Below are 27,958 nucleotides of genomic sequence, written 5' to 3'. Positions count from 1 at the left end.
ACTAGATGCTCTGCTTAGAGATGAAAATACTTAGTGCAAAGCTTTAAAATAGAGTATTAATTTTGGAAATGTTGTTGTCTAATTTTTATTTGTATATTTGATTCTTTATTGGTTTAAATTAAATTCCTAACTAATACTCTGCCTAAAAAAATGGAAATCTGTGGAATGTTAAGACCCAAAATTACCAAATGCTAAAGTGTCATCAAAATAGTTCTTTGGACATTTTCAGAGTTTAATGTGGCAGTTGCTAGTGTTACCATATCAAATTCTTAGGTAAGTATATGAGACAATACTCTTGTTCTTCTTGGTGTGTCTTTTTATTTTCAGGGGCATGAAGATGAAGTGTTTGTGCTTGAACCTCATCCATTTGATCCAAGAGTTCTCTTCTCTGCTGGACATGATGGAAATGTCATAGTTTGGGATTTGGCAAGAGGGGTCAAAATCCGATCTTACTTCAACATGGTAATTATTGTGTTTTATGCAGATATGCCAAAACAACCCTTTTGAAGTTTTTGTTTTTAGTACATTCTTATATAAGACCATCTTGAAGTATGCATATAGGGCAAGGTCCTGCATCTGGTGAAGTCAAGAGAAATTGCTGTTCAGTTTAGTGAGGCAAAGAGTAAATCTGTAATGTAAGAAGTTGTTCCTTTGGCTGTATTTTGTAGTGTTGTCTTTCTATATGCTTGATCCACATAAAATTGGCGTGTTAGCTACATTGTCAGAGATCATGCCTAAGAGACAGGGTCACAGAGACCCTCCTTTAGTGCTCTGTTTCCTGCCTGGGGAGCCAAGGTGGAATTTGGTTTATTTTTGCATTACTAATTCTTAATCTGGCTGAAGCTCTTCAGGAGTTACCTGATCTCATACAATGTTGTGTGCTGCCTTGACCCACTGGACTGAGTACTTTCAGCCTTTCTGTGTAGAGCTCCTCCACATGCAGGTTTCAGATTTGGTCTGTTCTGCACTAAACTAATTCTTCTGCAAGGTGAATGCAATAAGTATTTTCATCTGTTCCATTGTACATATCTTTTTCCTCAAAGAGGTAATGATGTGTTATGCAATTAAGACTTTGTCTCCTGGAGAAAATTACAGAAGTCTTTGTAGAATATGCTGAATCATTTGGAATGCTGAGAGTAGACAAATGGGCTTCAGCCATAGTGGAATGGCAACCTTGTAGACCAGCGTAAAGAAGATCATCTGAAGAAGAGATCTACCATAGACATACTCTCAAAAAAGGGGTGTTTACAAATGCAGTCAAGCTAGAAAGGTCACTCTGAACCTGAAGAAAAATTTTGACATGTGCACTACAGTACAGTTCATAAAGTCTGAGGAAATTCAACCAAGCTGAATCAGAGAGAGAGCAACTGAAACTGCTTCAGCACTGACCTAGGTTCAGTAGTGTTCCCTCTGCATTGATTTCTGTAACTGAACTTATGAAGGATCCAAGACAATCATCTTGGAGCTATGAGCACAGATCTTCATTACTTGATGCTGATCCCTGTTACCAGTTGAGGTCTGTGTTCTCACTGAATTGTTAGCTTACCTTTCCAGTACTACTTAAAATGGATCTATGATGGTTTTCATGAAGTTTAAGGTTAGAAGAGGCTGGACTCATCTGTTCTTTATAAGGCAAGGCCATTTAAGAGCTGTCAGGATCTAAATTTCGGGTGCCTGTGATGTCAGGCAACCCCTGAAAGACTGAAATACTTATTTTGAGAGTGCAGTGCAACACAAACACCTAAAAAGCATAGAAGTCACATATGTTTTAAGATCTTCAGAGTCAGAGAAATTTGTAGACAATCAGAAGATCTCGCCAGCTAGTAAACTGTGCTTCATGCTAGAAATTAATATGAGAAAGTCTGCCTGCTGTGTGAGGTAAGGGGAATTGTAAATCTGGCAATCAGTTTGTCTCCAACTCACTGATTCAGTTGTATGAGCCAGGTATGCAAGAGAGGCGTCTCTCTATGGTCTGAATATTTCTCCAACCAGTCTTCTGTGTTCAGTGCCTCGAAGGACATGGATGAAAATTAGAGGTTTTCTTAAATGACAGGGTTAGGGAGAGGACGTTGCACAGTTACCTTGCAGAGCTGCAAATGTTAAGTGTTCTGGTTTACTACAGGAGGGCACAAATACATACAGAGCTGCCAGTCTTCTCCATTTCTTAAATGACATACTAGCTGGGAACATCAGTGGTTTAGCCACTATTAAATTATTCTGAAAAGCACTGTTACCTTCACTGACTTGCTCAATATGTCATCTCATACTTCTGATAAACAGTATTTGTATTTCTGTTAAGAGGATGGGGAATTTTTACAGATTGTGTTCTTTTGGATCAAACAGGGAACATCATCTGGAGCAACCAAACCTAAGAGTTGAATGACATGAGATATCTGCTTTACCATTCAGGAACCTCTCATTATCATTGCTTGGTCTGTGGTACCAGAACTACCACTGGGTGACTTTATCATAGCAACAGCTCCTTAAAAAAAAAAGTTGAGACCTTGGGAATGTTGACTGAATTAGCAGATTCATAAATGACTGTTGGCTTAATGTTAGTCCAGTCAGGTATTCCTATCTTAGATGCACTGCTTTTACATTGAAAACCTTGTGGCAAATCCCTAAAGCAGAGGTGGATATTTTTAAGTTGCTTTCTATCCTATTTCAAATGCCTTCATTGTCAGCATAAAAAAAAATAAATTCAAGGGATGCAAGCAGTGTCAATCAGTTTGAAACTTAATTCTTTTATCTAGTCAATGAATGTGAAATTGCAGAGAAAGCCGTAGTAACCAAGTATACTTTTTGTTTTGCATTTAACTTGAACTTTGATTCCTCCATTTATTTGTGCCTTACTGGTTACAAATTAGTCCCACTAGGTGACTCTGGTTATGCTACAGAACGTTCTCTCCCAGGTTTTTAAACTTAAGATTTGCTGTTAAATCAATTGTCACAGTCACGGTTAATTTGAAGAATGGTCTGTTTGCCAGATTTTGGTCTTTATGATTAATAAGAATCTTAGTCCCATAAATGTCACATGGGTTTACTTTCAGTAAGTATATATATTTTATCTAATTCACGTTTTGACCTGTAGTCTTTATTTCATTTGGTCTAGTTGTGTAAGCATTCAAAACTGGTTTAATTCAGTGACCTGAGTCACCTAAACTCATAGAATGTATTTGCTATGCCAGAGAGTGAAATCTCACACAAGAGGGTGAGATGGTTAAGCTTTTTAGGCAATTTTGAACTGAAACAAATAAGTCCTGAGATGGTTTTAAATTGCATGTGCGAATGCAGGTATTTGTTTTTTGGCCTATGTAATATTTGTGCCAGTCCTGAATTAAACAGCTGCTAATGAAGAATGTGTTCTTGGTGTATTTGTCATTCATTTTTTCAAGGAACCAATGAGGTTGTGGCTTTAATGTTGTAATATTAGGCAGTTTCACATGCTGTATTTCCCAGGTACAACTGAGCATTCCAAAAAGACAGAGTAATAAACCTTAAGTGGTTGCTGCAGCCAACTGTTCCAGACCTTATATATGTCACAAAAGTAGTGTTATTGCTACAGAAGAACAGCACAGACCCTTGTAAACGTTTAAATTGTCGCTCATTTTGCTGAACAGTGTATGAGATATAGGTGTCTTAGTGGATGATCCAGGGGAAAAAATACTCTGAATGGTGGACTGTCTAGTGAAAGCAACTGCTTGATAATGTACATAGAGGTATATTTGAAATACAGCTCCTTACTAAAGCTGCAAGGAGACATGTTTCCCTTGTGTGGTTAGGCACCTCTCCAACAACTGAGGGAGGTCCCTGCTTTCCTGAAGGAGGGCACAGGAGCAGGTGGCACTCACCTTTTGGGATTGTCTTAGCTGTAGAACTGGAAAACGGAAGACCTAGATTCTGTTCTCTCCTTGGTGGTAAGTTGCTCAGTTCAACATCTGCCACTTACCTAGGAGGACATCTCGGCTATAGACGTCTAGACAGGACTTCTTCCCAATTTTGCCCTGAAGTTGTGCTGCTGTCGAGAGATCATGTTCTAGGTAAATTAGAAAGTGGTAGAAATTATCTTTGGCTTCAGGCAGACTTGAATTTGTAGGATGAGTGTTCTGTTATGTCGTAAGTAGAAGCTGTACACCATTCAGTTCTTGTCATAGCGTCTGTTTTCTTTCAGGTGTTCTCACTAAGTTGCTTCTTAATAGATCTGACACTGTTGGTTTCTTAGGAGTGCCAGGGTTGTCACTTGGATGGTATATGCTTCAGCTTAGCCTTAACATTTTTAGTTCCTTTAGGCCTTAGGCAGAAGTTTCTCAATTCTGAGAATGTACGAGGGGAAAGAAGAAAACTAGTGGGACTTTAGAATCTTCCACATCAAAAAGATATCTAGTAATGTTAGGCAGATGCACAACTTTTTGTTTGGTTTGGTGATTTAATTTTGGTTGGTGTTGCAATTTGGACATTGAGTACTGGAGTTCCTTGAGTCTGACCCTAATTAGGTTTGTGGTGTTACAGTGCTGCCCTTGATTGTTATTTTTTGGTCTTCTGTTGTTTCCTTTAAACAGTATCTTTTGAGGCTGAGCTCTGCTGATTCAGACTGCTTGCAAAAAGCGTTCTGTCTGGGGCCTTTGAGTGTAGGGTTCTCCTGTGATAAAGCTGATAGTTCTTGTCCCATGAGTGGGCTGCTCTGTAGAAGAATATTAAAAGAAGTTTCCTAAAAGATTTTAGGTTCTATACAGCCCTGTAGTTCTGTTCTTTTCCTTTGGATTGTTTGTGTGGGGTTTTTTTTTTAGTTTGGGTTTTTTTAAAAATTTTTTTTTTAATAACTTGGTTTACAGCATATCTTTATGAACAGTTGCAGGAACAAATGGTGAATCCTGTTACTTAAAATTATGCTGTTGAAAGTATGAAGACTATACTACAGTAGCAAGAAAGATTGGGGGAGAGCAGGCATTTTTGCAGTCTTTCTCACTGTAAAATATTGAAATTTTTACTGCATTTTGGAATGTCATTGCTTTGCCTAAATCTGATATATGACTTGGCAGATTCTGTAGGTAGGCATTGCAATTACTGAATCAGAAAGCTTGTGTTTTAGTTGATAAAGCCTTAGCCTTACGAGGTTTAAGAAATCTTTGTGTAATGTAGAAATTAGTCAAGTAGGAGTATTGAAGCCTTTCAAGAAAAAAATTATTCTTCTGGTCAACAGATTTCCAAAAAATCTCAAACAAAACTAACAACAAAAGACCTTTAATGGCTAGATGTTGCTCTTCTGTCTTACTGGATTGACTCTCATTGTGAGTTGCATCTTTGAGAAGTCAGGCTTTGCTGTAGCCAGCAGTGTGCCTTCTTATGTCTGACATGATTCGTGTGCCTCAGGGGCTTCCTGTGTGCCTGAAAGCCTTTTACTTATTTGTAATCTTAATGTGTTCCCGATTGCGAAGTGTTCATTTGGACTGATTCTTATTACATTACTGTAGCTGTAAGACAGTCTTTCTGAGCATGGTCATGTGTTGTGGTGTCCTTTGCAACATGCTCTGTGTGGTAGTTCTGGAGCCAGCAAAGGTGGCCTTAGTCCTTTCATCGTATTCTGAAGAATGCTTTGAAATACTGATACAAAAAGAATGTTTTTATGGTCTTGTATTAAATTCACAGATCCGAATACTTCAAAATGCTCCTGCCTTTGTGACTATCTGACTTGCTGGAAAGCTAAGCCACCTTAGCCTTTGGCACTTAAAGGTCACACTATGTATTTCTAACTGTTGTGAATTTGATGATGAGTCTTTTTCTAAATGCCAAAGCATTTCATCAGAGCATGTAGAAATACCAGGAGTATGTTTCAGAAATGCATGAGAATTTTAAATATGTTAACTAGTGATTTGAAGCAACTTTCTGATTCTTTTGGAGGAGGAGGAAGAAAAAGAAATTCTTACCGAACCTGCTCTCCCCCTTTCCCACCCTCAGTTCCCTTTGAAATGACAAATCACTCAGTTGTATTTGTGAAAGAAAAGCTTTAATCTCTCCCAGAAACACCACTGTCTGTTATCCTCTGTGTTGCTGTGTAAATGTTGCTTGCCCTGGAAACCATATTGGTAGTTCAAGAATAGTGGATGATTGTGTAACTCTTAGTGCTTGAATTGGTGTTTGTTTTTCTTATGCCCTCTGTCCCACTTTTATGGAAATGGTCAGAAAAAAAGAAATAAACCAAAACAAACCTTTAAAATTGCAAAGTGTGAGGGGAAGGCTGACCTGCCTATTGCATCACTATTGGAGAAGGTACAGGCCAAAGTTGCATTTCTTGGCTATTTTTGAAAAACTCTGATCCTGAAGCTAAGACATGCTGTTTCCTTGAGACCTAGAAGGACGATGTCATTGATAGCTGTAGTTCCTGTAAGGTAAAATGAGGCTTTTTACAGGTTTTCGTGTGTCCAAGGGAAGAGATTTGGATTTTTTTTGTTTGTTTTTGTTTTTTTTTTTTTCTAACTGGGGCATATTTTCATCTAGATCTCTGTACTAGAATCCCAGCTGTTTGCTTTGATTCTAGACACTCTCCTGTTGGAAGGTCATGATGAATGGTCCCACACCTTCATGTAAAATGCATTAGTTAAATTTTATGTAAACAGGCATTGTATCCAGAACTAGAAAGCCTGTGACTTGTTGTCATTTGAGTATATTCTTTCTAATATATTTATTAATTATCAATAGATTATGGAACTTAGACCTTAAATATGAACATTTTTTAAACGAAATAAGGACTTAGGCACTTTTGTGTTCATTTCACAAAGTGTTTGATAGCTTATTCAAAGATTTGGCTGGTGTGATAAGCATAGTTTCTTCCATCTGTATTAAAAAACATGCATTAAAACAGGTACTATGTAAACAGCTGAATTGAAAAGTGTTGCTTTTCTAGTAAGTTCAAGTTCTGCAGTTGCAATTTTCATATTAATTTAGTAACATTATTTGGTCCAACTTCCTTTTAAATTGTCAGCCCAGAAGCAAATTAGTTAGAATTTTAGGATAAAATTTGGATTTAACTGCATAAAAAAAGTTTGGTGGTGTGGTTTTTTTTTGTTGTTCTTTTTTCTTCTAAAGAAATAGTGACAACTAAAAGATAAATGGGGACAAAACTTTTTTTTTCTGGAAGTATGAAAGGACATCTTACTGGACTCTCATATAAGTAGTTATGAATCCTTTCAGCAAGATTAAGTTACATGACCTGGCATTATATTGCCACATCAAAACCCTAAATGTAGTCATTCTTCTTAACAGGTATATTAATAGGGAACAGCAGCTCTAAAGTTCTTGGTCCTGAAAAGCTTTTTGAAGTACTTAAATATAAACTGTTGTTGAATATAGAGCACAACAGGCATAAGCCACTTATTAGTGGCATTAACAGACTTGGAGGTTTTTTTTTGATTATGTTCATGGTTGTAGTTAGGAAAGTACTGCAGAAGTCAATAATCCTTGAGGGGAAAAAAACCCCAACCCAACAAAAAAACCCCAAACCAAATCCAAAAAAGCTTGTAGCCTTGCAACAGGATAAAAATGTTAATGAGTCTGCAAACTTTTTAGCTATGGAATTGCAAAAGTTTGAATGTCTTCTACTTTCAACTATAGAATTGTAAAAATTGAATGTCTTATCTTGTCTTACCAAGTTGACTAGTACCTGGGGTTGGCTTCTCTAACAATGTCTCAAATTTGATGGGACAGTTCTTGTTATCAGAAATACGAAAATACAGAGCTGTGGTTGAGAAACCTGGTCGGGATTTCTTAGCAAGATTTAAGAGCAACTATTTAGCGTGACTGACTTAATGTATTTATTTTACCGCAAATTACAGAGAAAGTACCTCAAACGGGAAAAGTTGCCACAACTTGTTTATGTAGTTTTCAAGCAAACATGAATAATTCCTCTCTCGGCACTATTTAATTTTTAGAGAAAGGATTATATAGTGTTACTTTAAAATTCAGTTAATTTTGAATTTAATTTTTAATCTCTATATGTGAATGTCAGGTACATGAAGTGAGACAGTTTTGTAAATAAAACTTGATAGACATTTTTGCAAAGCTGTAGTGCTTATGTCTGGGTATTTCTAAAGTACTGTTTGTTAAGAACAAAGGTTTTATTTCACTGGGAGATCTCTGCATCTGCACTTGAGAAGAGCAAGTGCTTTCCAGCATCTGCTTTCCGTCCTTAAAGGATTACAACGTGACCCTATTTCTAATACTTACCACTACAAAAGTTAGGTAGAAGAACAGGTGTGTTGGAAGGATCTTGGAATGGTGCAGGACTGCTCATGAAAACCTTATTTACTTATTAGTCTGCTGCAATAGCTTTCATTAGACTATGTTTTAACTTTTTATGGAGTGAAGTATGTAATGCTTTCATACAATCAAGAGAATATAACTTGTTTGTGAATACTCACAAACTTATTTTTAGGTCTCTTGATTTTCTGACCCATCTGAAAGTTTAGACCCAAGCTCTTATGACTGTGCTATAGTAAAGAAAAAAAAAGTGGCTCTTATTGGTCCTTAGTTTTCTTTTTCATGTTGTTTCTTTCTGTGAGAAGCCTTGGGCTGAAGAAACAGTGGATTTGTTAAGGTTGTTTCGAAGGTGATCTCGGAAATTCCTTTTTTTCATTTGATTGCCTTTGAAAACAATTGGAGCAATAGAATCAGCAAGCAGATACTAACCTACCTTGTAAAATCATCCTCTTCTGGTTATGTGATGGTTATAATTGTATATCTCTAAAGTGCTGCTTTTATTTCAAATGGTGTCCTAGTGAAACAGGTTATACTTAGAAATACTGGCACAAAATCAGGAATAATTATAATTTAATCGTAATCAGGCAGTCATTGTATTTAAAACATTAATCTTCTTTTTGAAACTGAAAATGTGTACTGCCATGCATCCAGTGAGAAAGCTTGGAGCAAGTGGATACATTCCTGCTAATTTTGTTTTACATTTACTATGTGAAGTTACGATGGGGAATATATGCCTTTTCATAGCCACATACTAGTTAATCTGTGTAATTGCAGATAATTTTTTTATATTAAATATATATTATATATTAAAAACCAAACAAACTAAAACCAACGCACGTGTTTATGTGTTAAGGTTGAAAGTTACAGCCACACAGACATTAAGAAATAAGAATGAGATTTCAGAAGACAATGTCTGAGTGTTTTGTCCCCAAGTCTGTAGCTGGCTGATTGTCTAATTAATGTAAAGTTGTCTGGTGCTGTTCCTGGTTCCATGCATTTCTTTCCAAGTGGGTCCTTAATTTCTTTTGTAGGGTGTATGGTAGTTGCATTGCATGAGCCTTTTTTAAGCTTATACATTTTCCCCAACTTTTTAACAATGTGTCTTTTGAAAATTTTTAATAGAAACACTTTCTTAGCTTTGAGAGCTTTGGCTATGTTGTATTTTTATTTAACACTGTTAGCATAAGCAGTGACTGAAATTGTCATGTACAGAACTTGATCATAAAAAGGTCAAGTTGAAACCTGTAAGAATTTTCTGGATTTCTACAATGGAAATTGTAGAGTGTAATTTTGACCCTACTTGAAGTTCATGGAGAGTCTGCAGTATGGTTGAAGAATCAGACTATCTGGATGCACTGATGTGTTGGTTGTCTCCCTGCCCAATCTCTCTGCCCTCTTCACATGTTTTATGTGTTTATATAAATCAGTCAGAAATATTGGAGACCCCCATGGAGGTCATAGTAGGAATGTATTTCATAATGGCAATGATGTCTAGTTTTTGTGAATTTGGACACACACGTTCCCTGTTAATGACTGTTTGAATGTTTTAGTACAGTTTAATCCTTGTTTTGTTTAGAATTTACTGTCAGTGTTATGGCATTAACTAATTCAGGTCAAAAGGGTTTCTTCCTGCAAATTGTCAATCAAGCAGAGACTACTTAAGTTGCAACCGGGTTTTTCTGTGTGCTCCTGCTCCTTCAGAGAGCTGGTTGTTGACTGTCCTTTATTTTTAGCTTTAAGTGGACACTTCATTACAGGCAATTCCTATGCTATACCTACTTATGTCTGTGTATCATAATGTGACTTCCTGCCCCATCTTCTGAAGTCTAACCTTCCACTGATCTGTGTGATGTGGTTTCTTACTTTCTAATTCTGCTTCTACTTTCAATGCAATGTGGCAAACTTTAAAGCCATAGCAGCATTATCATGTTGCTTACATCATCATTGTTTCCTTTCCTTTAAACAGTTAACCTGCCTGGCCTAACTAGGTCTTTGTTAGCAACTACTGGTTAGTTTTAGGCTAAAAGACATAGGAAAAAAATGGGAGTCCCAGTCAGAAGAACTTGAAAGATGAGGTTCCATCTAGGACAGCTCAGCAAAATGCTCTGTGCATGGATTTTCTGCCGCACAAGGTGATTTTTTGGGCTAATGTCCAAAACGTACATGGCTTGCTCATATGGACAATGTCTTGTAATTTCCAGTGTGAACTAGAGATGTATAAACAGTTATTTCTTATGTTGTGGCCTGCATGAAGTCTTCCACTTCCAGTGGAATAATGTGGGATTTTTAGATGTATTTTTAGGTCAGGTTTTGTAGTCCTACGAGAAATATAGAATGGCTTAAGTAAGGTTATGGATGCATTATTTTGAATCAGTTTGCATGTAGTCCTACTGAAATAGTTTTGAAATTTTTGAGAGGTTCCACCTTTTAGATAGTATATAAAAGCACATCTTGAGGATGCTGAAGAGCAAAACCAGCATAATGATCTAATAGTTCAAATAGAAGCTAGTACTGAGTATGCAGGATGTATATTAAGAAAAATCTTCTTTAAAACAAAAAACTGTAAATAATTTGTATATAGCCTTTATGTAACTTCAGGCATCCATAGGGTGGGTGATCTGTAAGACCTTCCATTGAAAGATTTCATCTTTCAAGACAAATGCAGCATTCCCGAATGGATGACTGAGTTGACTGGTAGGAAGAAAGAAACATTTTTGGTAAACATGTTAATTTAATTACTTCCAGTCCTCTTCCTACGATTTGATCCCTTGTTGCTGCTCTGGAAGCAGTGTAGAAGACCTGCTGTTTTTCTATTTTTTATTTTTTTAAACTGTTTTAAAAATTAAGTCTTCTTTCCACTCCTCCAAATGTGTAGCAACCTCTTCTAACTTTGCAGGAAGTCTGTAGATTTTTTTTGGCTTACCATGGAAGCATGCTGTGATTGCAGATTGTTTCTTAAAGCAAAGGGGAGCACAAACCTCCAAAAGAACTTCCAAATACTTGGAGACTGATTTGACTTGAGCAGCTGTGATGTAGTTTCATCACGTATGAAAGAGGTTATATGTTTTAATAACAATTAGTTAGCATTGCTTTTTTGCTAGTTTTAGAAATTTTTTCTAGCATACCATTGTTGTGATTGTTAGAATCTACATTTCAGTTTTCCAGTTTGAATGTTGCTTGTAACTAATATTTGTTTGTTCCTATGCATTTAAGTAGAGTAGTTCTCTTCCTGTTAAAGGTGTTTTAGTAGTCATACAAAATAGTCCTTCTCTCCTTAGTGTCCATATAAAGCTGAACTTGTAGGTTTCCCATTATCATGATGAGTGGAAATAATTCTCTGTAGCTGTTTGTCTTAGAATTTACTTACCTTGAACATGGGAAGCAAAAAATATGTGTGTTGCTTTGGAAGATTTTGTTCTTATCGTTGTCTGTTTGTCTAGCACATATGCACTTTCTCTTCTAGTCTAGCTTAGAACTACAGTTTTCTTTGTGTTGCTGCATTATATGTGATGGATGGCAATGAATACACGGTGATCTTTTGCACTGTGTTTCCAACTAATTGCCTCAGTCCCTTAACATGAAGGATGGATTCTACCTCAGGGTAGTAGAGGCTTAGTTCACTGATTTATTTTTTTTTTTAAAACAATGCTGATGACTTGTGTTGGAAGACATGATAGAAATGTGTAGTGTGACTGTATGTAGACTGAGTTTTATTAAAGTGTGATAGTAAGTTATTTCTAATAATCTTACTAAGTTCATGACCTTGTGCATTTTGTCCTGTTGGCTTTTAATTGCTTCTGTTGATGTGATCTGTGCTGTCCCAAATCTGTTCTCAGTGGATTATTTCCTAATGTTCATTTCATCAAAGGGCTCTTATTTTTTCTAGAATCAATAACAGAGAGGCCTGGCTTGAGAAACTTCAGTGATAACATCCTTTTAGCTCTGTGTGTCTTTCAAAATCAATAACTGTTATTCTTACCTTAGAAAGTTTACCTACTCTGCATTTCTCCTACTAATTACAGTCTGCTCCATTTAAGCCCAGTTTTCAGTATCTTATTATGGCTTTGAAATCTAGCTAGGTTGAATGCATTATATTTTCTTGGCATTAAATAGTTAGTTATTCTATTGAAGAAAGTCTGTTAAGTTTCTCTGGTACTCTCTACTCTTGATTAATTTTCTTTTTACTTGATTTTTTTCTTTTTTTCCCCTCCATGTCTTTTAGTTTTCTTGAAAACTGAGTTTTAGGTGTTTCATACTATATTGATAACAGTTCAGAAAGGCTTGTTATTGAGTTTGCTCTGTGTAGTGCACTGTAGGTGGTACTATTCTCCCTTCCTACAACAAATAATTTTTATGCATCTAAGGCATTTCATTATAAGTTTGACAGCTCTATTCTGCCTGGTTTGGGGCAAACAATAGCTTTCCTCAAAACTGAGAGGAAGAGAGTCATCCCTTTTTCATTGTCTTATTTTGTCATCATTCCTCCCTTCAGGATGTACCAGTGTTCACTTGTTTCCTTGCTAGTGAAAATATGGGCTGATTGGACTCTTAATTCTTGGAGCTGAGACTAAAAATTAATAATAATCTTTTCTTAGTCCTTTGTGTAGCATTACTGGTTCTTCCCTGTTTGTGGCTGAAGAATCCATGCTATTACTTTGCTACCAGCAGTTGTCTTAACACCTTCACTCTTCACAACCCTTTGTTGGAACATAGCCTTTCCTGAAGCACTGGAATAGGTTGTCCAGTGAAGCTATAGATTCCCTGTCCATGGGAGTGTTCAAGACTGGGCTGGATGGGGCTCTGAACAACTTGATCTAGTGGAAGGTGCCTCTGTCCATGGCAGGGGTTTGGAACTGGGTGATCTTTAAGGTCTCTTCCAACCCAAACCATTTTATGATTCTGTGACAGCTCTCAATTAATGATTCCTTTTTCTGTTCTTGTGACCAATCTCTTCCCTTCACCTTCTTCATGTAGTTCTTGCATCTTTGATTTAAAAGGAGTGGAGTGGGGAAGGCAGCTTCCTTCTTGATGAAGTTCTTTATCTAGCTTGCTTTAGCTATCTTCACTGATTTACTACAGCTTCCCTTTTTGCAATTTAACATTTAGTTTCTGTTCCAAATGACTAGTTCATCTGTTTTTAGCTTTATTATTGAAGAAATTCCATTGTAAGGTGTCATTTATTAATCCCAAAATAGTTTTGTTTAAAAAAAAAATTCTACTGGGTAGCACACTCTAGTAGGCTTTGGTTTTTAATTTATAATAATAATAATTATATCTTGGACAGTTATCCTCAACAATAATTTTTGTTCTATAAGGATCTTTATTTCCAAATATTTGTTCTTCAGACCTGAAGGATTGTACTTAAAGGTCTTATAGTCACCCTTTCTAAAAGCACTTTTTAAAACCAGATTCTGGACATGTTTAGAGTAAAACTGTTTGCACTGTACCTGTCCCTAAATAGTAGAATGCTATTCTTTTCCTTTACATAAGAAGGGAATGTTTTCCAACTAACACTCTAATCCCCATGGGGTTCTTGAAAATGGTCCATCCAAACTATTTCTTGATGGAAAGGATTAAAAAACTGCATCATCTTAATAGCTGATTTTTTTTTTCCTTCTATTTCTCATTTTTCCCCTTCCCATGGTTAGCAAATAGTTCTTCCCACAACATGTCTTGTTTTCCTTGGAAAACAAAAAAATCTTCAAAACTTAGGCTCCAGGAGAACCCTCAAATTTTATTTAGGTAGGACTTGAACGTTAGGAAACTTGACACTTACTTCAATGTTTCCTTTGTTGGAGGAAGGGAAAGGAAACAGAAATCTCTCTATATAAAATACTTCTTTTCCAATTTTTTACTATATTTCTGCAAAGTTTATTCTTGCGCTGAAATTCCTTCTGCTTTCCACCTGCCTTCCCCAACTGTCTCCCTTTAATACAGTGAGCTTTCTATATACAAAAAACAGCACAAAGTTGTAACTTTGTCATGTAGTTGGATCTTGCTTAGACTAAATTAATTCTACATACCTGACTGTTGCAATGGTATTGTTGCTTGCTTGGAGCTCTGTTTTTATTTTCCATCTCTTTCTATAAGATGCTTCTGTTCATTTGTTCTGGAATTCTGGGTGAAAGAGAACATAAAACTTGGATTGGTTTATGTTCCTCTTTTGCTAATTCAGAAACTCATTTGACTTTTAGGGAAATTATTTGTAGTAAGAAAGACCTTTATCAAACACCTGAAAGCACTGGTAATAGGTGTAGCAGCCTCTGTCACTGGGGGATGTGCAGGGGTGTGGGTGTGTTGTAAGACCATGGGGAAAGGATTTAGAATTCTTGCCTTTGTCTCAGCCTGTAAGAGAGAACAGTACCGACCTCACAGGTTTTTCGAGGCTTAATTTGTTAACTTTTAAAAATAATGCTGGTGGCCTCTAGAAGGTACTGCAGAAGTGCATAGTGTTACTGTCTGCAGGCTGAATATTGTTGTGGGGTTTTTTTTTCTTTTTTTTTTCTTCTCTTTTCTTTTTTTTTTTCTGGCAGTATATAGGCCTGCCACAGTTAGGGGAAGAATTTTGTTTGGTATCTCTTTAAAGAAACTGCAAAAGTGCCTTGCTGGGGAGAATAGAAAGGGGCTTTCTGAAGAGGTGCTGAAGACGTGAAAATTCAGAGTGGTGATTGGTCACCTCTGCTTGATTGACAGGTTGCAGGGAAAAACAAAAACCCATTTGTTCTGGCTTAATGGAACTGGAAAACAGAAAATGAGTATCAGGTAAAAATTCCTTTTTTAAAATCTTTGCAGTTCTCCTTTAAAAAGTGGAGTTTTTACACAAATCTACTCCTTCCCCACTCCAGTAAATTAGGAGTAGGAATTACGGAAACAGGCAGTTGCTAAGTTGTGTAATGCGGGTTGTCTATGTCAGTGCATTTTTTAGGGGTCAGGTGTTCTGAAACACCTCAGCAGCCAATGCTACTGGGCTAGCTTAGCAAAAAGGCAGAGGATGGAAAGGGTGTAGTGACTAAGCCCTGAACTGGACCCAGCTCTCTGGTTAGGCTCAATTAGCAGGACATTCAAGGGGAAGATTTTATTTTCACTTCCTATCCTGTGCCTGCTTTGTGGATAAAGTCTGTCAGTTTCTACTGCTCTCAATTTGGCATCTTTCATGAGCATTACAAAATTCACTGAAAAGTGAATAGCTAAAAAAAGTAAGCTTTGTTTTAAAGTAGCAGTATACTGTTGTACAGATTTTATAATAAATTTCAGCATCAGCACCACAGTTTTGTAAATCATAATTGAAAATTATTTACTTATGTTAATTATTTTGTATGTTGATGTATTTCAGATTGAAGGACAAGGACATGGTGCAGTTTTTGACTGCAAGTGCTCTCCTGATGGACAGCATTTTGCATGTACTGATTCTCACGGTCACCTTCTGATTTTTGGCTTTGGTTCCAGTAGCAAATATGACAAGGTACAGTGCAAAATGAAAAATCAAATGTTTATCTCTGTTGAATGCATTGATGCTAACTTTTCTTAAGAGCTTCATTTCAAGAGGGTGTATCTTAAGACAATTTTGAGACATTAATATGGGATGTTTTCAATTGCTGTTGTTGACATTGAGCTTTCTTTCACTGTCTTTTTTTAAATTATGGAGACATGCTGTTAAACTACTGTTTATGTGGGAAGTTCAAAATAATATTAACTTAAAAAGAGAATTTAAAATTAACCGGTCATTCTGTGTTCTCCTAAGTGACGAGGTTACAAGTGTCTAGTAATGGGTCCACATGGATAATGTGAATAAACTGCAGTGGAACCAATAATAGTTAAACATTTTGCTTTAAATACTTTTCTGGTTTCTAACTAAGGCAAAAAAAGGATTTGGGTGTGTAATAGAACTGATTCCTGCTATCTGTATTTAAACATTGCATAGCCTGGGAGAGAATTATTTACAAAAAACGTACTATATGTTCTAGTGATGCAGCTTTATGTTTGTTATTGAAGTACTGTCATGGATGCCTTTGTGCTTACACAGCAACTTTCCATCATTAGTGTGATTAAAATATTGTGTCTTTACTCTAATGTCATAGTCTGCATTGTGTATTCGAAATGTGGATGTCTTACCACAGACCCTCATGACTGTAAAAGATATGTAGTGGTTTGGTTTTTTTTTTTCCTCTGTAAAAAAATGAACATGCCCAATGAACCATACAGGTTACCTAGTTTGGAGCACCCACGAGGTCCTGGTTCTTCTTTTACCACCCAGGAAAGAAATGAGGTGTGTCCTTTCTCCCTCTTTCTAAGACCTAAACAGACCTATGTGCTCCAGGATTTTCATCTCTACGTCTGGGCTGATAGTTGAGTGTTGTTGTTGAAGTGCTGTTTTCTGGATCTTGTCTCCTGCTTTGGATCTTCGGACTCAGTCTGGCCTTGAAAGCATTTTGGCAAACGGGGGGCCTGAAGGAAGGAGAGCAAAAGGAATTTTAGTCTTTGTCATGTAAGCTGCATTTCTTTCTGTACTCTTACAGAACCATTTGCATATTGGGGATTTATTTTTTCTCCTTGTCTCTTTACTCTGATATGCAGTCCTCAGTACTAGGCTGCTATTGCTATCCCTCAGTTGTTATTAGCTGTGCATTTCCCCTTCTATTCCAAATAAAACAAATGAGTAGAGGCACCACAAGCAAGGAAACTCAGGATTATCAGATAATTTTCTTCATCTTTTAGAGTTCTTACTGTTCCAAACTTTAAAGCCTGTTGTAATACAAACATCTTTCTTATCATGTCCATGGATTGTTCCAGGTTTCTTTTTCTCTCCAGTTGTTTTCGAAGTATGTAGTCCTCTGCTACTCAGAAATGCTGGAAATGAAATGAAGCTGAGAGTCTTTTTGTCTTTGCTGTGATAGATCAGGATTTTTCTTTACACTGCCATAGGAGAATTTACCTGTGAGAGATTAAATCTGTTTGAAGAATAAATACAATTGCTTTTTCCTGCTTGAATTCTACAGATCCTTTGTTCTCTTGGAGTTTTTGCTGCAGCCTCTGAGAAAAGATTACATTTAAATTTTGTCACTTACTGGATGGTTTAAAGTGATCCTCCACAGCTCTTGCTGTGCCAGTGGTATTCTTGGCATTCTTGATCATCAAAAAAATTGGAGGAAATAGGACTTAGATTTGTTATCTTTTTACTCTTAGTCTTCCACTCATAGAAAACTCAGCTTCTAAGTTTCTGATCTCTTCCTTGTGTGTTTCCATCGCTGCCTTTGGTTTTGTCTGACCTGATTTATGGGAAAGTGTAACTACAGGTAGGTATGTGCTGGAGATAACATTCTTTTTTGTGTCTTCCTCCCCTCAGATACTTGGGGGGGAGTTTTCAGACATCTTGTCAGAATATGATCTGGTAGGATCTGTGGTTTTTTGACCTTAAAGTGTTTTCCACCTGCCTTGGAAAATTAATTTTACAGAAGAAAGGAGTGTGATAACCTGTCCTGTGTTCCTGCATTTGCTCAGGACAGTGATTATAGCCGAGATAGTGTTAACTCTGCTGAGAGAACAGGCTCTTGGTTTTCTACATGTATTTTTTTTCATGTTATATTCAGATAGTATCTGTGTTTCCTGGTTGACTGAAACCAATATCCATACTTTTTCCCCCTACAGTGTGATCTTGGCCATGATGAAGGTGAATGGGGTGGGTTTTGTTTGCTTGTTTTTTGTTTGGATTTTTTGATGACACACGTCTTGGTGGAGTAATTCTGTTGTGGGGTAAAGAAAAGGAATACCTTCGCTGCTTATTTGGGGTCCCTTGAGCTAATCTCAGCTGAAATTTCTGAATGTGTGAAGATCACCAGAGTTCACTATCAACAGGGCATGTGCACTTCAGAAGTTCTTGCTTAGGTGGAAATTTGTCCAGGAATGCCTTGAAAGTCTTAAAGTGTAAGGTGTCATTTAGTTGATTTTAAATCATAGACTATTCTGAGTTGGAAGGGACCGACGATGATCATTGAGTCTAACTCCTGACTCTGCACAGGACAGCCTCAAGAATCGCATCATGTGCTTGAGAGTGTTGTCCACATGCTTCTTGAACTCTGGCAGGCTTGGTGCTGTGTTCACTTTTCCTGGGAGCCTGGTCTCTGAGCTTTCTGAGGCTTTTGCTCCTGTAGACTGTCCAAACCATGGTACTTTGTTGCAAGTTGACAGTTTGTGTGTGCTGGAGTGGTGTAGTAGTGAGGAAAACCTCTTTGTGTAACTGTGCCCATTTGGAGAAACTGAGCATTCTGAATGTGTAGTGTAGTTACTGGAGTAGAGTCTATCTGTAGAGCTCAGACCTTATGGAAAGCCTTTGTGCTCATACCCAAGCTGGGTTTATGAAATCATATGTGCAGAGAACTCATGTGCAAATGGTGATGTGCTATCATCTTATTGTCATGAATTTGATCTCTAATAATCAATAAAGAAATATCTGATTGTTAGTGCTTTTAACTGTTTGTCTACTGATTTTTCTAAGGATAAGATTATTGTTCTGGATTCCAGTAGGGACATTCCACTTGAGAGTAGGCCTGAGCCCACGTTCTCAAAGAAATGTCATTGTTATCTCTTGTAGTAGAAAATTGTTGTTTACTCTCTCTACTATACCTGATCGCAGTACAGAGTACACAGAAGAGTAATTGCAAAGAAGTCTTTCGTGGTCTTGTACCAGATCTTCCCTTTGCTTGAAAAACTTGCAGACAACATTGTACAACCAAATCACAACATACTAAAACTCAGTTTGTATGACCTTGCCATTGGAATCTCTTCTTTCTCAGTGTGGGATGTACTTAATAGGAAAACTTACACTAGGTGTAAGTATTGGGTACTCTATTACTATGTTTTTAGGAGAAATTTTAAGTCCTCCTAGAGGATCCATGTCTCTATCATATTGAGCTATTGTGAGTTGAAGGAACAAAGGTGTGAAGCGGGCCTCGATTCTATCAATCAGACACATAAAAGCACTTCTATCTTTCTCATTCGACCTCTGTTAACAAAAAATCTGGCAACAAGAGTTCATCCAGTCAGGGCTTCTTACTGCAGTGGAATATCGCTTTGTCCGTAAGTATTTTGAAAGGATAACCTTTTGAATCCCTGAAGTAAATTCTTTTCCATTCCATGTTTCTACATAGCTTTCCAATTTCTTCCTATTGTTATTTTTCTGAAGTCTAGATCCCATGATTCCTATGGGGTTTTTTTGTTTTTTTGTTTGTTTTTTTTCATCCACCTCATGTGGATGCATGTAGGTACTTTCTGAATTGACAAATGTCTGTCATCTTCTCACATCCAGGACAGGAGACCCTTGTCACTGAGAGACCAGACCTCTGAGTGTCTGCTATAACCTCTGCCTTACTGATTTTTACATAACAAGTTACTGGAAACTATGTTATGGATTGGTTATGATAGAGCATGCTCTTCAGAAATCAGAGTTATGTTCTATGACAACTTAGGCATTGCTCTGTCCATGCTCAAAAGACAAGATTTTTTTTTTTTTTTTTTTTTAGTTCTCTATGCATTGAGTCAGTTGTTAAACTGAATACATAAGCTGCCACGGGGTTCGATTGCCAGTGGGGAGTGTTGGGATGTGTAGTAAACACATCAGCTTCTCTTCTGTTCACTTTTTCTTCTTGTGATTCAGTATCTTTCTGATTATACAATACTGAGATACATGTGCCAACAAGGGATGGAGCATAAACCTTTTTTACGTACTATTTGGACAAAAGAATTCCTCAGTCTTGAGGGTCTGTGAAAAGTCATCTATAATAAATTATGAGCCAGGCAGACTGAAATAAAAAATAAGACTTTGAGCCTGAAAAATTCAATTTTATCTTAGCTTTTTTATTTTATCTACTGAAACTTTTTCAGATATCTAGCATTATAATAGGGATATATATGTTTTGCTGATATTAAAATATTTGGCAATGCCCTGATGTAATAAATATTTTTCCAATTTTTCTTCTTCCTGCACCATAACTCATAAGTCTGTGACACAATTTTTTACTATCAGAATATATATTCAGACTGTAGAAGAAAATTTATAAACTAATACATCCATGCTATGTTCAGTAGAGATGTCTTCAAGTAGTTAAATATTGCCCCATTCCCCAATTCTTTAAATGCTTCCCAACATCAAACATGTGGATTGTTCTCTTCACAGTATAAAATAGAAAAGGCATACTGGGCAACAAAATAGTAACAGAGTAATTAAATGTTTCCCTTTAAACTGAAATAAACAGATCGGCTTATAAGCCTGTTTTTGCAAAAGTAACCACAAGTGTCATTGTTAAAAATACTTTTGGCAGTTATCTTCTATATGTTTTTTTTAATAGGTTCTTTAAAAAAATTACAAAATGACTTTGTTTGCAGATAGCAGATCAGATGTTCTTTCATAGTGATTATCGGCCCCTTATCCGTGATGCCAACAACTTTGTCCTGGATGAACAGACACAGCAGGCTCCACACCTTATGCCTCCCCCATTTTTGGTTGATGTGGATGGCAACCCTCATCCTGCAAGGTATCAAAGACTAGTTCCTGGTCGTGAAAACTGCAGGGAGGAACAGCTTATTCCTCAGATGGGAGTGACATCTTCAGGTACGGAAAATTTCACTTTGCTTCACTAAACAATAGTCTACCTCCAGGTATTCTATGCTTTCACTGTGTCCTTTTTCTTAATTTCTGGGCATAGTAGTTCATGTAGTGTGGAAGAATTGCAATGCCCATGGCACTGATTGCTTGTGACAATTTTACTTACAGTATTGTCATCGATCAAGCTGGTGCTAGTCGATGCTAGAACACCAGTTAGCTTGGGGCTCATTTCATTACTGGAACAATGTAGGATGCTGAGTGAGCTTTCAGTTATCTCTTTGGGATGAGATTTCCTGCTTTAGAAAACCTAGGAAGTAGACTGATCTTCCACAGATCAGTTGGAAAAGAAACTACAGTAACTACACTACACATTTTCCTCTTCCTAGGAGAAGAGGAAAATGAGAAGACACCTGAAACAAACAAAATGCTCTTCCTCTTTAGGTGGAGACATTCATCTTAAGCTTTGGTGGTCTGGTTAGAGAACTCTGAAGCCTTGATAAGGATACAAAATCTAGGGAGTTCCTTAATAGTTTTGTTCTCCAGCATGGGAGATGTTGGGAGGAACATGCCTATATACAGGGCCAGTGGCTGGCTGTTCAAAACTACCTAAATGTGTTTCACATGGGTGAAAAACAATGCCTACTCACTACATGTCACTAGTTTAATATTAGTGTGAATGAGGAAACAGTGACTGGTGAAAGTAGCTTTAAATGTTTTCGAGATAAGCAGTTAAGTATTTGGATATTCTTGAAAATATGTGAAAACTGACTAATATGTGCCGCTAAATAGTAGTTTACATGTATATGACACTTAAGCCTGTGGTGTGTCAGAGATTCCAGGAAGGATAACTGACAGTGTTTTTACCAAAGTATCTCTTTATCCTTATTTGTAGACCTTGGGATTATAAGCCACTGAATACTTGAATAATTTTAAGGAGGATTTTCATATTTCCTCCAAAATTACAGGAAGAAATGCTAACTGAGAAGCAACTGTAAGAAAGAAAAAAATCCTTTCTGGTGAACGTATGCCATATTTTACCTCTACCTTTAAACTAGTGATTTCTAGGGAAGGGTGCGACTTCATTGTTACAGCTACAGCGTGGATCCACTGCATTGTGAAATTCTCCAAATTTGAAAATGTCTCGGGCATATTCTCCGATATAATCTCATGAAACAAGTCAGACTCTGCACATAGACCCAACAAAATTAAATTTAATGGTGTGTCTGTGTGATACATGAATGCCTATAGGAAGGTGATGTCCATAGCATTTTATTTAATAGCAGGAAGTCATCAACTGTTTTGACAAAGAGATTATTAGGAGACACAAGACTTTTTTCTGCCTCTTTATAGTTCAGTGACAACATATTCACCCTTATGCAGAGGTAAACTGTTTATATAGTGTATATGTTCCCTTTCACTAAGGAAGCTCCTTTTCTTTCTGAAGACTTATTGTGGGATTTGATGAATCTCACTCAGAGCACTGACCATTTATTTCTTGTCAAGTTTTCTGTTGGGGCTTTTAAGAGTAGGGCAAATTCAGATAGTCATGCTCTGTTTACTGCTTAGATGTACCTGAAGCTCCTTTAAACCAAATGTTTTGAAAATATCAAGTGCATACCAGTATCTTGATTATTTCATGTAAAAAGAAACCACTTACTGTTTCTTGCTAAGGCATAGTCTCATAGCTAGATACATAAAAACATTCCTTTTGTTTAGGTAGCAGTTTCCTTATTTCAGATCATTCTTGGGTTATTAGTAGTATTTCCCACTGTTCTCAGCAGACATTATGTCTGGTCACAAGATCAACAAATTAATCTGTTTCACTACATGAGTCAGAAAACGTCCAACTGTGGTTATACCAGAGCTCATTCCATGATTCCAAGGTTCTGCTGCTTTACAGAAGTTGACTTCAATAACCTTGAAAACCTGAGAGCACTATCTTAAATATTTATGTTTTTTTCTGCATACGGTTATGAGATAGCTACTTCTGTGCAGCCACATAATCAAAGCTCTTCGTTTTGTAGCACAGTTACTGTATCTAGTCTTTGATCTTGCAAAGTGCAGTTTATACTGTGATATTTCTTTAGAATCGTGCTGAAAAAATAATTTCTTTAGCTTGTTTCTTTGAACAGTGTTATCCCTCATTACAAAGTTTTGCAAGTTCTGCTTTCTCTTGACTAGAGCTTCCCACCACTCCGTTCCATCTCATTATTCTGTGTGAAGGTGTCTTGACTTCCTTTTTGAATGAGTACTGTAACCCTTGTCTTTTTCTTCATTCCTCTCTGGTTTTTGTGACCATTATGGGTATGAAAACAGGTTTTGTGTTGTTTATGGTGTGTATTTTGCTTGCTGCACAGAAACAGTATTATCACCTTGTAATCACTTCTGTGAGAACTGTTTCCCTGTTCTATTCAAGAGATCTACCCAAAGGAGGTTTCTTGGCTGTTTTACATACCGAAGAAAATTGACATTACTTATTCTGTGTGGTCATTATGCCTACGTGGAGCTCAATCAAACATTTTTACTGCTTGGTGTTATACAGTATAAATAATTGTTTTCCAATTCAGTTGGACTTCCTCGATATAGTTCTTTCACTGAAGCTTATAAAGTGTTTTATAATGCATTTGAGGCAGTCTGATCTTGGATTTGAACAATTGACATTGACTGAGCTGACAAACAACAGTTGTATTAAGCTTCTGTGGCTTGCTGGCACTTGATCAAATTTAAACTTTTATTAGGAATCATGAGTGGTCATCTTTACCCTGCTCCAGGAAATATAATACTCTCAAATATTATATTAAGAAAAAGGTTGTCCTGTTTTAAAAAAAGACTTTTAGAAAAATAAGCATTAACCTATACTTATACATGTGATAAGTCTACTTTTAACTTTCAAAGCTAGAACTCAGATGAGCTATCTGTAACATTTCAAATTAACATTTATGTGTTGTTCTCCTGTATATTTTACTTCACAGGATTGAATCAAGTTCTTAGTCAGCAAGCAAATCAAGAAGTCAGTCCGTTGGATAGCATGATTCAAAGACTTCAGCAAGAGCAGGACCAGAGACGTTCTGGGGAGGCAGGAACCAGTAATACCAGCCGGATAAACAGAGGTAGATCACTGGGGGATGGGTGTTGAGAGTGGGTGCTGGAAAACATAAATGCCATTATTGTGCATGATTTGTGCATTTTGGTGAACTACTGGACGGGAGGTATGGAACCATAGTAAATAATGCAGCTTTCCCGTGTTTTTTACCTTTCTGCAAAATCCTGGGATTCTTAACATTATAAATCTATCTTTGTTATTGTCTACTCACTCAGAGGATTGCAGCAACTGTGTTCCCTTAGAAGTAACTAGTCTGTTTAATCTGGAATTGGCCATCTACTTGTTTGAAATCTGACAAATAAGGACACAGGAGGGAGAAAATGGAAGGAGCTGCTTATTTTTCTGTAAAGCTGTTCCATGTTTCAGTGTCTTGTGCTAGAGTACACAATAGTTTTCAACACTTAAAAAGTCACGCTTAGCAGTCCAGCAGAGTAAGCAAGAATAGCTTGTGTGGGGAAGAATATGGAAAAATGTTTAAATTTTGCTACTGTGTAGGTGTTTGAAAGCTCTTCCATGTCTATGGTTTTGTTTTGGGTTTTATTGGTGCGGTTATTTTTAACCTCTTGACCATTTCAGTTTTTTGTCTGTAAATTTTACAGCTTGATTCCTAATTTCCAGTGTTGTGGCTTCATTTTTTTAAAGGTAGAAGGCTGTTTAAGGAACACACCGATTCAGTGAGATAGCTCACTGTTTTATAATACAGATCTAGAGTGCAGTAGCGATAGTCAGCTTTGCATAAATGTTTTCAAAAGCGTTTTTAAAGAAAAGCAAACATTTGCTTCACTTCAGATTGGTGATACACCTGCTCCTTTTCAATGTGAATTTTTAAACAGGGTGCTGGAGCCCAGTAGCTGTTTGTGTGTGTGTAGTTGTGGCTACAGAAACTGCTGAAATAGTTACAGTGAGTTAATATAATTTCTTTTAAAGTAATAGATAAAGTAAAATTATGTTTTCCCTTTCATTTTGAGATTTTCTTTTAAATGCTACCCTAAGAATTTCAGATCAAGTACAATTATTGCTTTTTGATTTTTTTAGGATCTGTAAGTTCTACCTCAGAAGTACATTCACCACCAAATATAGGATTAAGACGTAGCGGACAGATTGAAGGTGTGCGTCAGATGCACAGCAATGCACCAAGAAGTGAAATAGCCACTGAGCGGGACCTTGTGGCTTGGAGTCGCAGGGTTGTAGTGCCTGAACTATCTTCTGGTGTGGCCAGGTAAACACAGGCCAAGGTTGCAAAGAATTTTAGTCTGGTGAACCTAATTAAATTGAACAGTTTTGGAATTCACATCATCATAGAACCGTTTGTGAGGGGATTTTATGCTTTATTTTGTCGTCTCAAATTTCTTATAAAATCAGTTTCAGTTTGAAATTACTTGTTTGTATAACACTTGAAAAATCTTGGAATTTAGAAGGATTGGGAATAAAAATTGACCACTTATTGAATTACAGAGGCAATGGAATCTGGTTGCCTCAATATTTTCTGACTTGTAGCATAAGATTACATGTTTTAACTTCTTTTATTCTTGTCATTATATGGCATTTTATGACTGGAATACTGACATAATCCATCAGATGCCTGAGGTAAATTTTGATTTCCATACTGGAACTTTATTTGTTCAGTAATTAACTCTTATGATGAATACTGTAATGATCAAGTCAAAAACCTACTTGCCACAGTCAAATATAAACTGCTTTAGTTCAGTGAAATGAGATGGAGATCTTACTTTGTTCATAAAAGCTAATTTTGAAGCCATATGCTAACTGTAAAGAGAAGAGCTACGGTTCAAAGAATGTTATAAATGTTGAATGTTTATTCCTTGGTTTGGAATAGGTCCTCTCAGTAATTGTAGTAATTGCCCTTAGAGTTAACATCTAAGTTTTCTTTTTTCAGTAGGCAAGAAGAATGGAGAACAGCAAAGGGAGAAGAAGAAATAAGGGTGTATCGGTCAGAAGAGAAAAGAAAACACATAATGAGTCACATTCAAAGAGAAAACAAAATACCTACTTTCTCTAAGGTAAGTAGTCACTCATACCTTATCACAGAAAGAATCATAGAATTTAACTCAGTGCATTAGGTCACATAAATTTATATTCTTCTTCTCAGTTTTAAATTTAAAAAACAGGGTACAGGGGTTTGTTTACCTCCCTAGAATGAGGAAGCGTGCCTCTACTGATGTTTCACTATGTTCTGAATAACAAACAACAGGGATTGCTTTTAGAACCCTCTGAGAAGGGGGAGAATCCCTGCGAATCTGCTGTTAGGGACATGATTTGCTGTAGGGAGTCTGTCAGTATTAATCAATACATCCTACTGCTGTTGTCTACTGTTTGATATACTCTCTTCATTTTCCATCTCACATTCTGTAAGCCATTTTTACTTTTCAATGGATAATTTGCAGGCATCCTCAAAGGCCCATATTTTACTAAGCTTTTGATTAAGAGTGAAAACAGTCTCCTGTATAGTAAATGTATCACCAAACACAAAGCATGGGTTCTCCTCTACCATTACTTAAAATTTACTTCCTTTATTACAAAAATATAGTTGGTTATTTAGCTAGAAAAGCACAGATAGCCTTGTGCAATGCATAGATAAAACTGATTTCAAACAAATGAGACATAGAAGTCTTTCTGTAAACATATCCTTTAATTTTTTTTACCAGCAAAAAGACATAAGATTAAATTTTTTTTGCGAGTTATATTAAAAAAATCAAGTCACGACTCTAGTTAAGAGCTGCACAGCCTTTTACATACTTGAACTATCTGAAAAAATGGTACTGATATGTTGTCTTCAATGCTGCGGTCACCAACACTGTGTGCCCGAGATACACTGAAAAAAATATTTGTTCACTTCTATCTTCAGTTTTTGTATATGAAGGAAGAAGCTCTATGCCACGTGGCAGGATTCAATAATGAAATACCAGGACATCAGAAATCTTTGTAACTCTTATTTTTCTCTTGGGAGTAATAGAAAATGGGCCTCACAAATTCAGATTTTAACGAAGTTGTTTCTTGTCTTAAGGGGATGTATTTTGGTGCTGAATTAAAGACTTTCTTTTAGTTTAATGAAGCAGTTGCACTTCTAACTGAAATAAGTAAAAAATACAGAAGTAAAATAAAAAGGAGGGCAGGAGTGAATGTCAGCATTTTGGATTACATGCTAAATTGTAGGTCAATAAGGAAGAGCACAGAGCAGCTGTAATTACATTTTGAGGAGATTCCAAAGTCCTATTGCTAACTTTTAGTCCAGGGTCATTGTAGGGTGTGATAAAAGTAGTACAAAATTATACTTCAATCCTTTTTCTTTAACAATATCTGCAATTTAGATGGAAGTCACATAAACATTCTGGTATTGAAAGCCCACATTTCTTTGACACAGGTCGCACTGAGAAGTGTTTATACGTGATTGGTTAAGGGACTAATGGAATTGTGGGGGAGAACTTAACAGCTGGATGTTTTGACCTGAGTAGTATTTAGTAAATAGTATTTAATATCACTGACCTCTAGGCTGAATAAAGAACTCAGTTTGACTTTAAAAGTCATTGGTGAGGAACAGGGTTTTCTCTGATTATTGCTAGACAAAAACACTTAAGAAAAGAAACAGAAAAAACTTGAACCCCAAAACATTAATGAAAAAGGATAGAATGGAATTTTTGCATTTTCAAAATGAAACTGTATTTCAAATTATTTGTTTTTAGGAGCAGAGGAGAAGTGAGATAAAATGCTTAGGTAAATGTTCCCAGTCCAAGTAATTAAGAGTATTAGTTTAGTTAAACTACTAGGATTAGAGCATTTTAATAAATATTTAAGAGTGTGAAATTTCTGTATGCTAGAGGGTTGATGTGATGTTTGTCCTAGTAAAATGTGACGAAAATGGATATATTTCTCATTAAGTGTAAATTTTATGCTGAAATTTCTAGAAATTAAGGTGGGAGATGATTATGGATGGACAAAAGTAGGCCTCTATTGTGATGGGTGCAAGTGACTGTTGTAAACTAACA

General features: G+C 36.6%; 1 protein-coding gene across 2 annotated transcripts in view; it reads left to right on the top strand.

Moving 5' to 3' along the window:
• The window catches only part of PHIP (pleckstrin homology domain interacting protein), a 102,994-nt gene that overhangs the window by 38,392 nt on the left and 36,644 nt on the right, over positions 1-27,958 (top strand). The window contains exons 12-17 of one of the 2 annotated variants that reach the window (XM_027645114.1): positions 328-462; positions 15,587-15,715; positions 20,632-20,857; positions 23,824-23,961; positions 24,990-25,173; positions 25,855-25,975. In XM_027645114.1, the coding sequence (XP_027500915.1) occupies positions 328-462; positions 15,587-15,715; positions 20,632-20,857; positions 23,824-23,961; positions 24,990-25,173; positions 25,855-25,975 (933 nt within the window). Of the gene's footprint in view, positions 1-327; positions 463-15,586; positions 15,716-20,631; positions 20,858-23,823; positions 23,962-24,989; positions 25,174-25,851; positions 25,976-27,958 lie in introns of both variants that reach the window. The other variant, XM_027645113.1, reaches the window with a different exon arrangement.

The sequence above is a fragment of the Corapipo altera genome, unplaced genomic scaffold (assembly GCF_003945725.1).
Source record: "Corapipo altera isolate COAL_440 unplaced genomic scaffold, ASM394572v1 2, whole genome shotgun sequence".
NCBI classification, from domain to species: Eukaryota; Metazoa; Chordata; class Aves; order Passeriformes; family Pipridae; genus Corapipo; species Corapipo altera.
The sequence above is the reverse complement of the archived record's forward strand: the minus strand, read 5'-3'. Positions and strand labels throughout refer to the sequence as shown.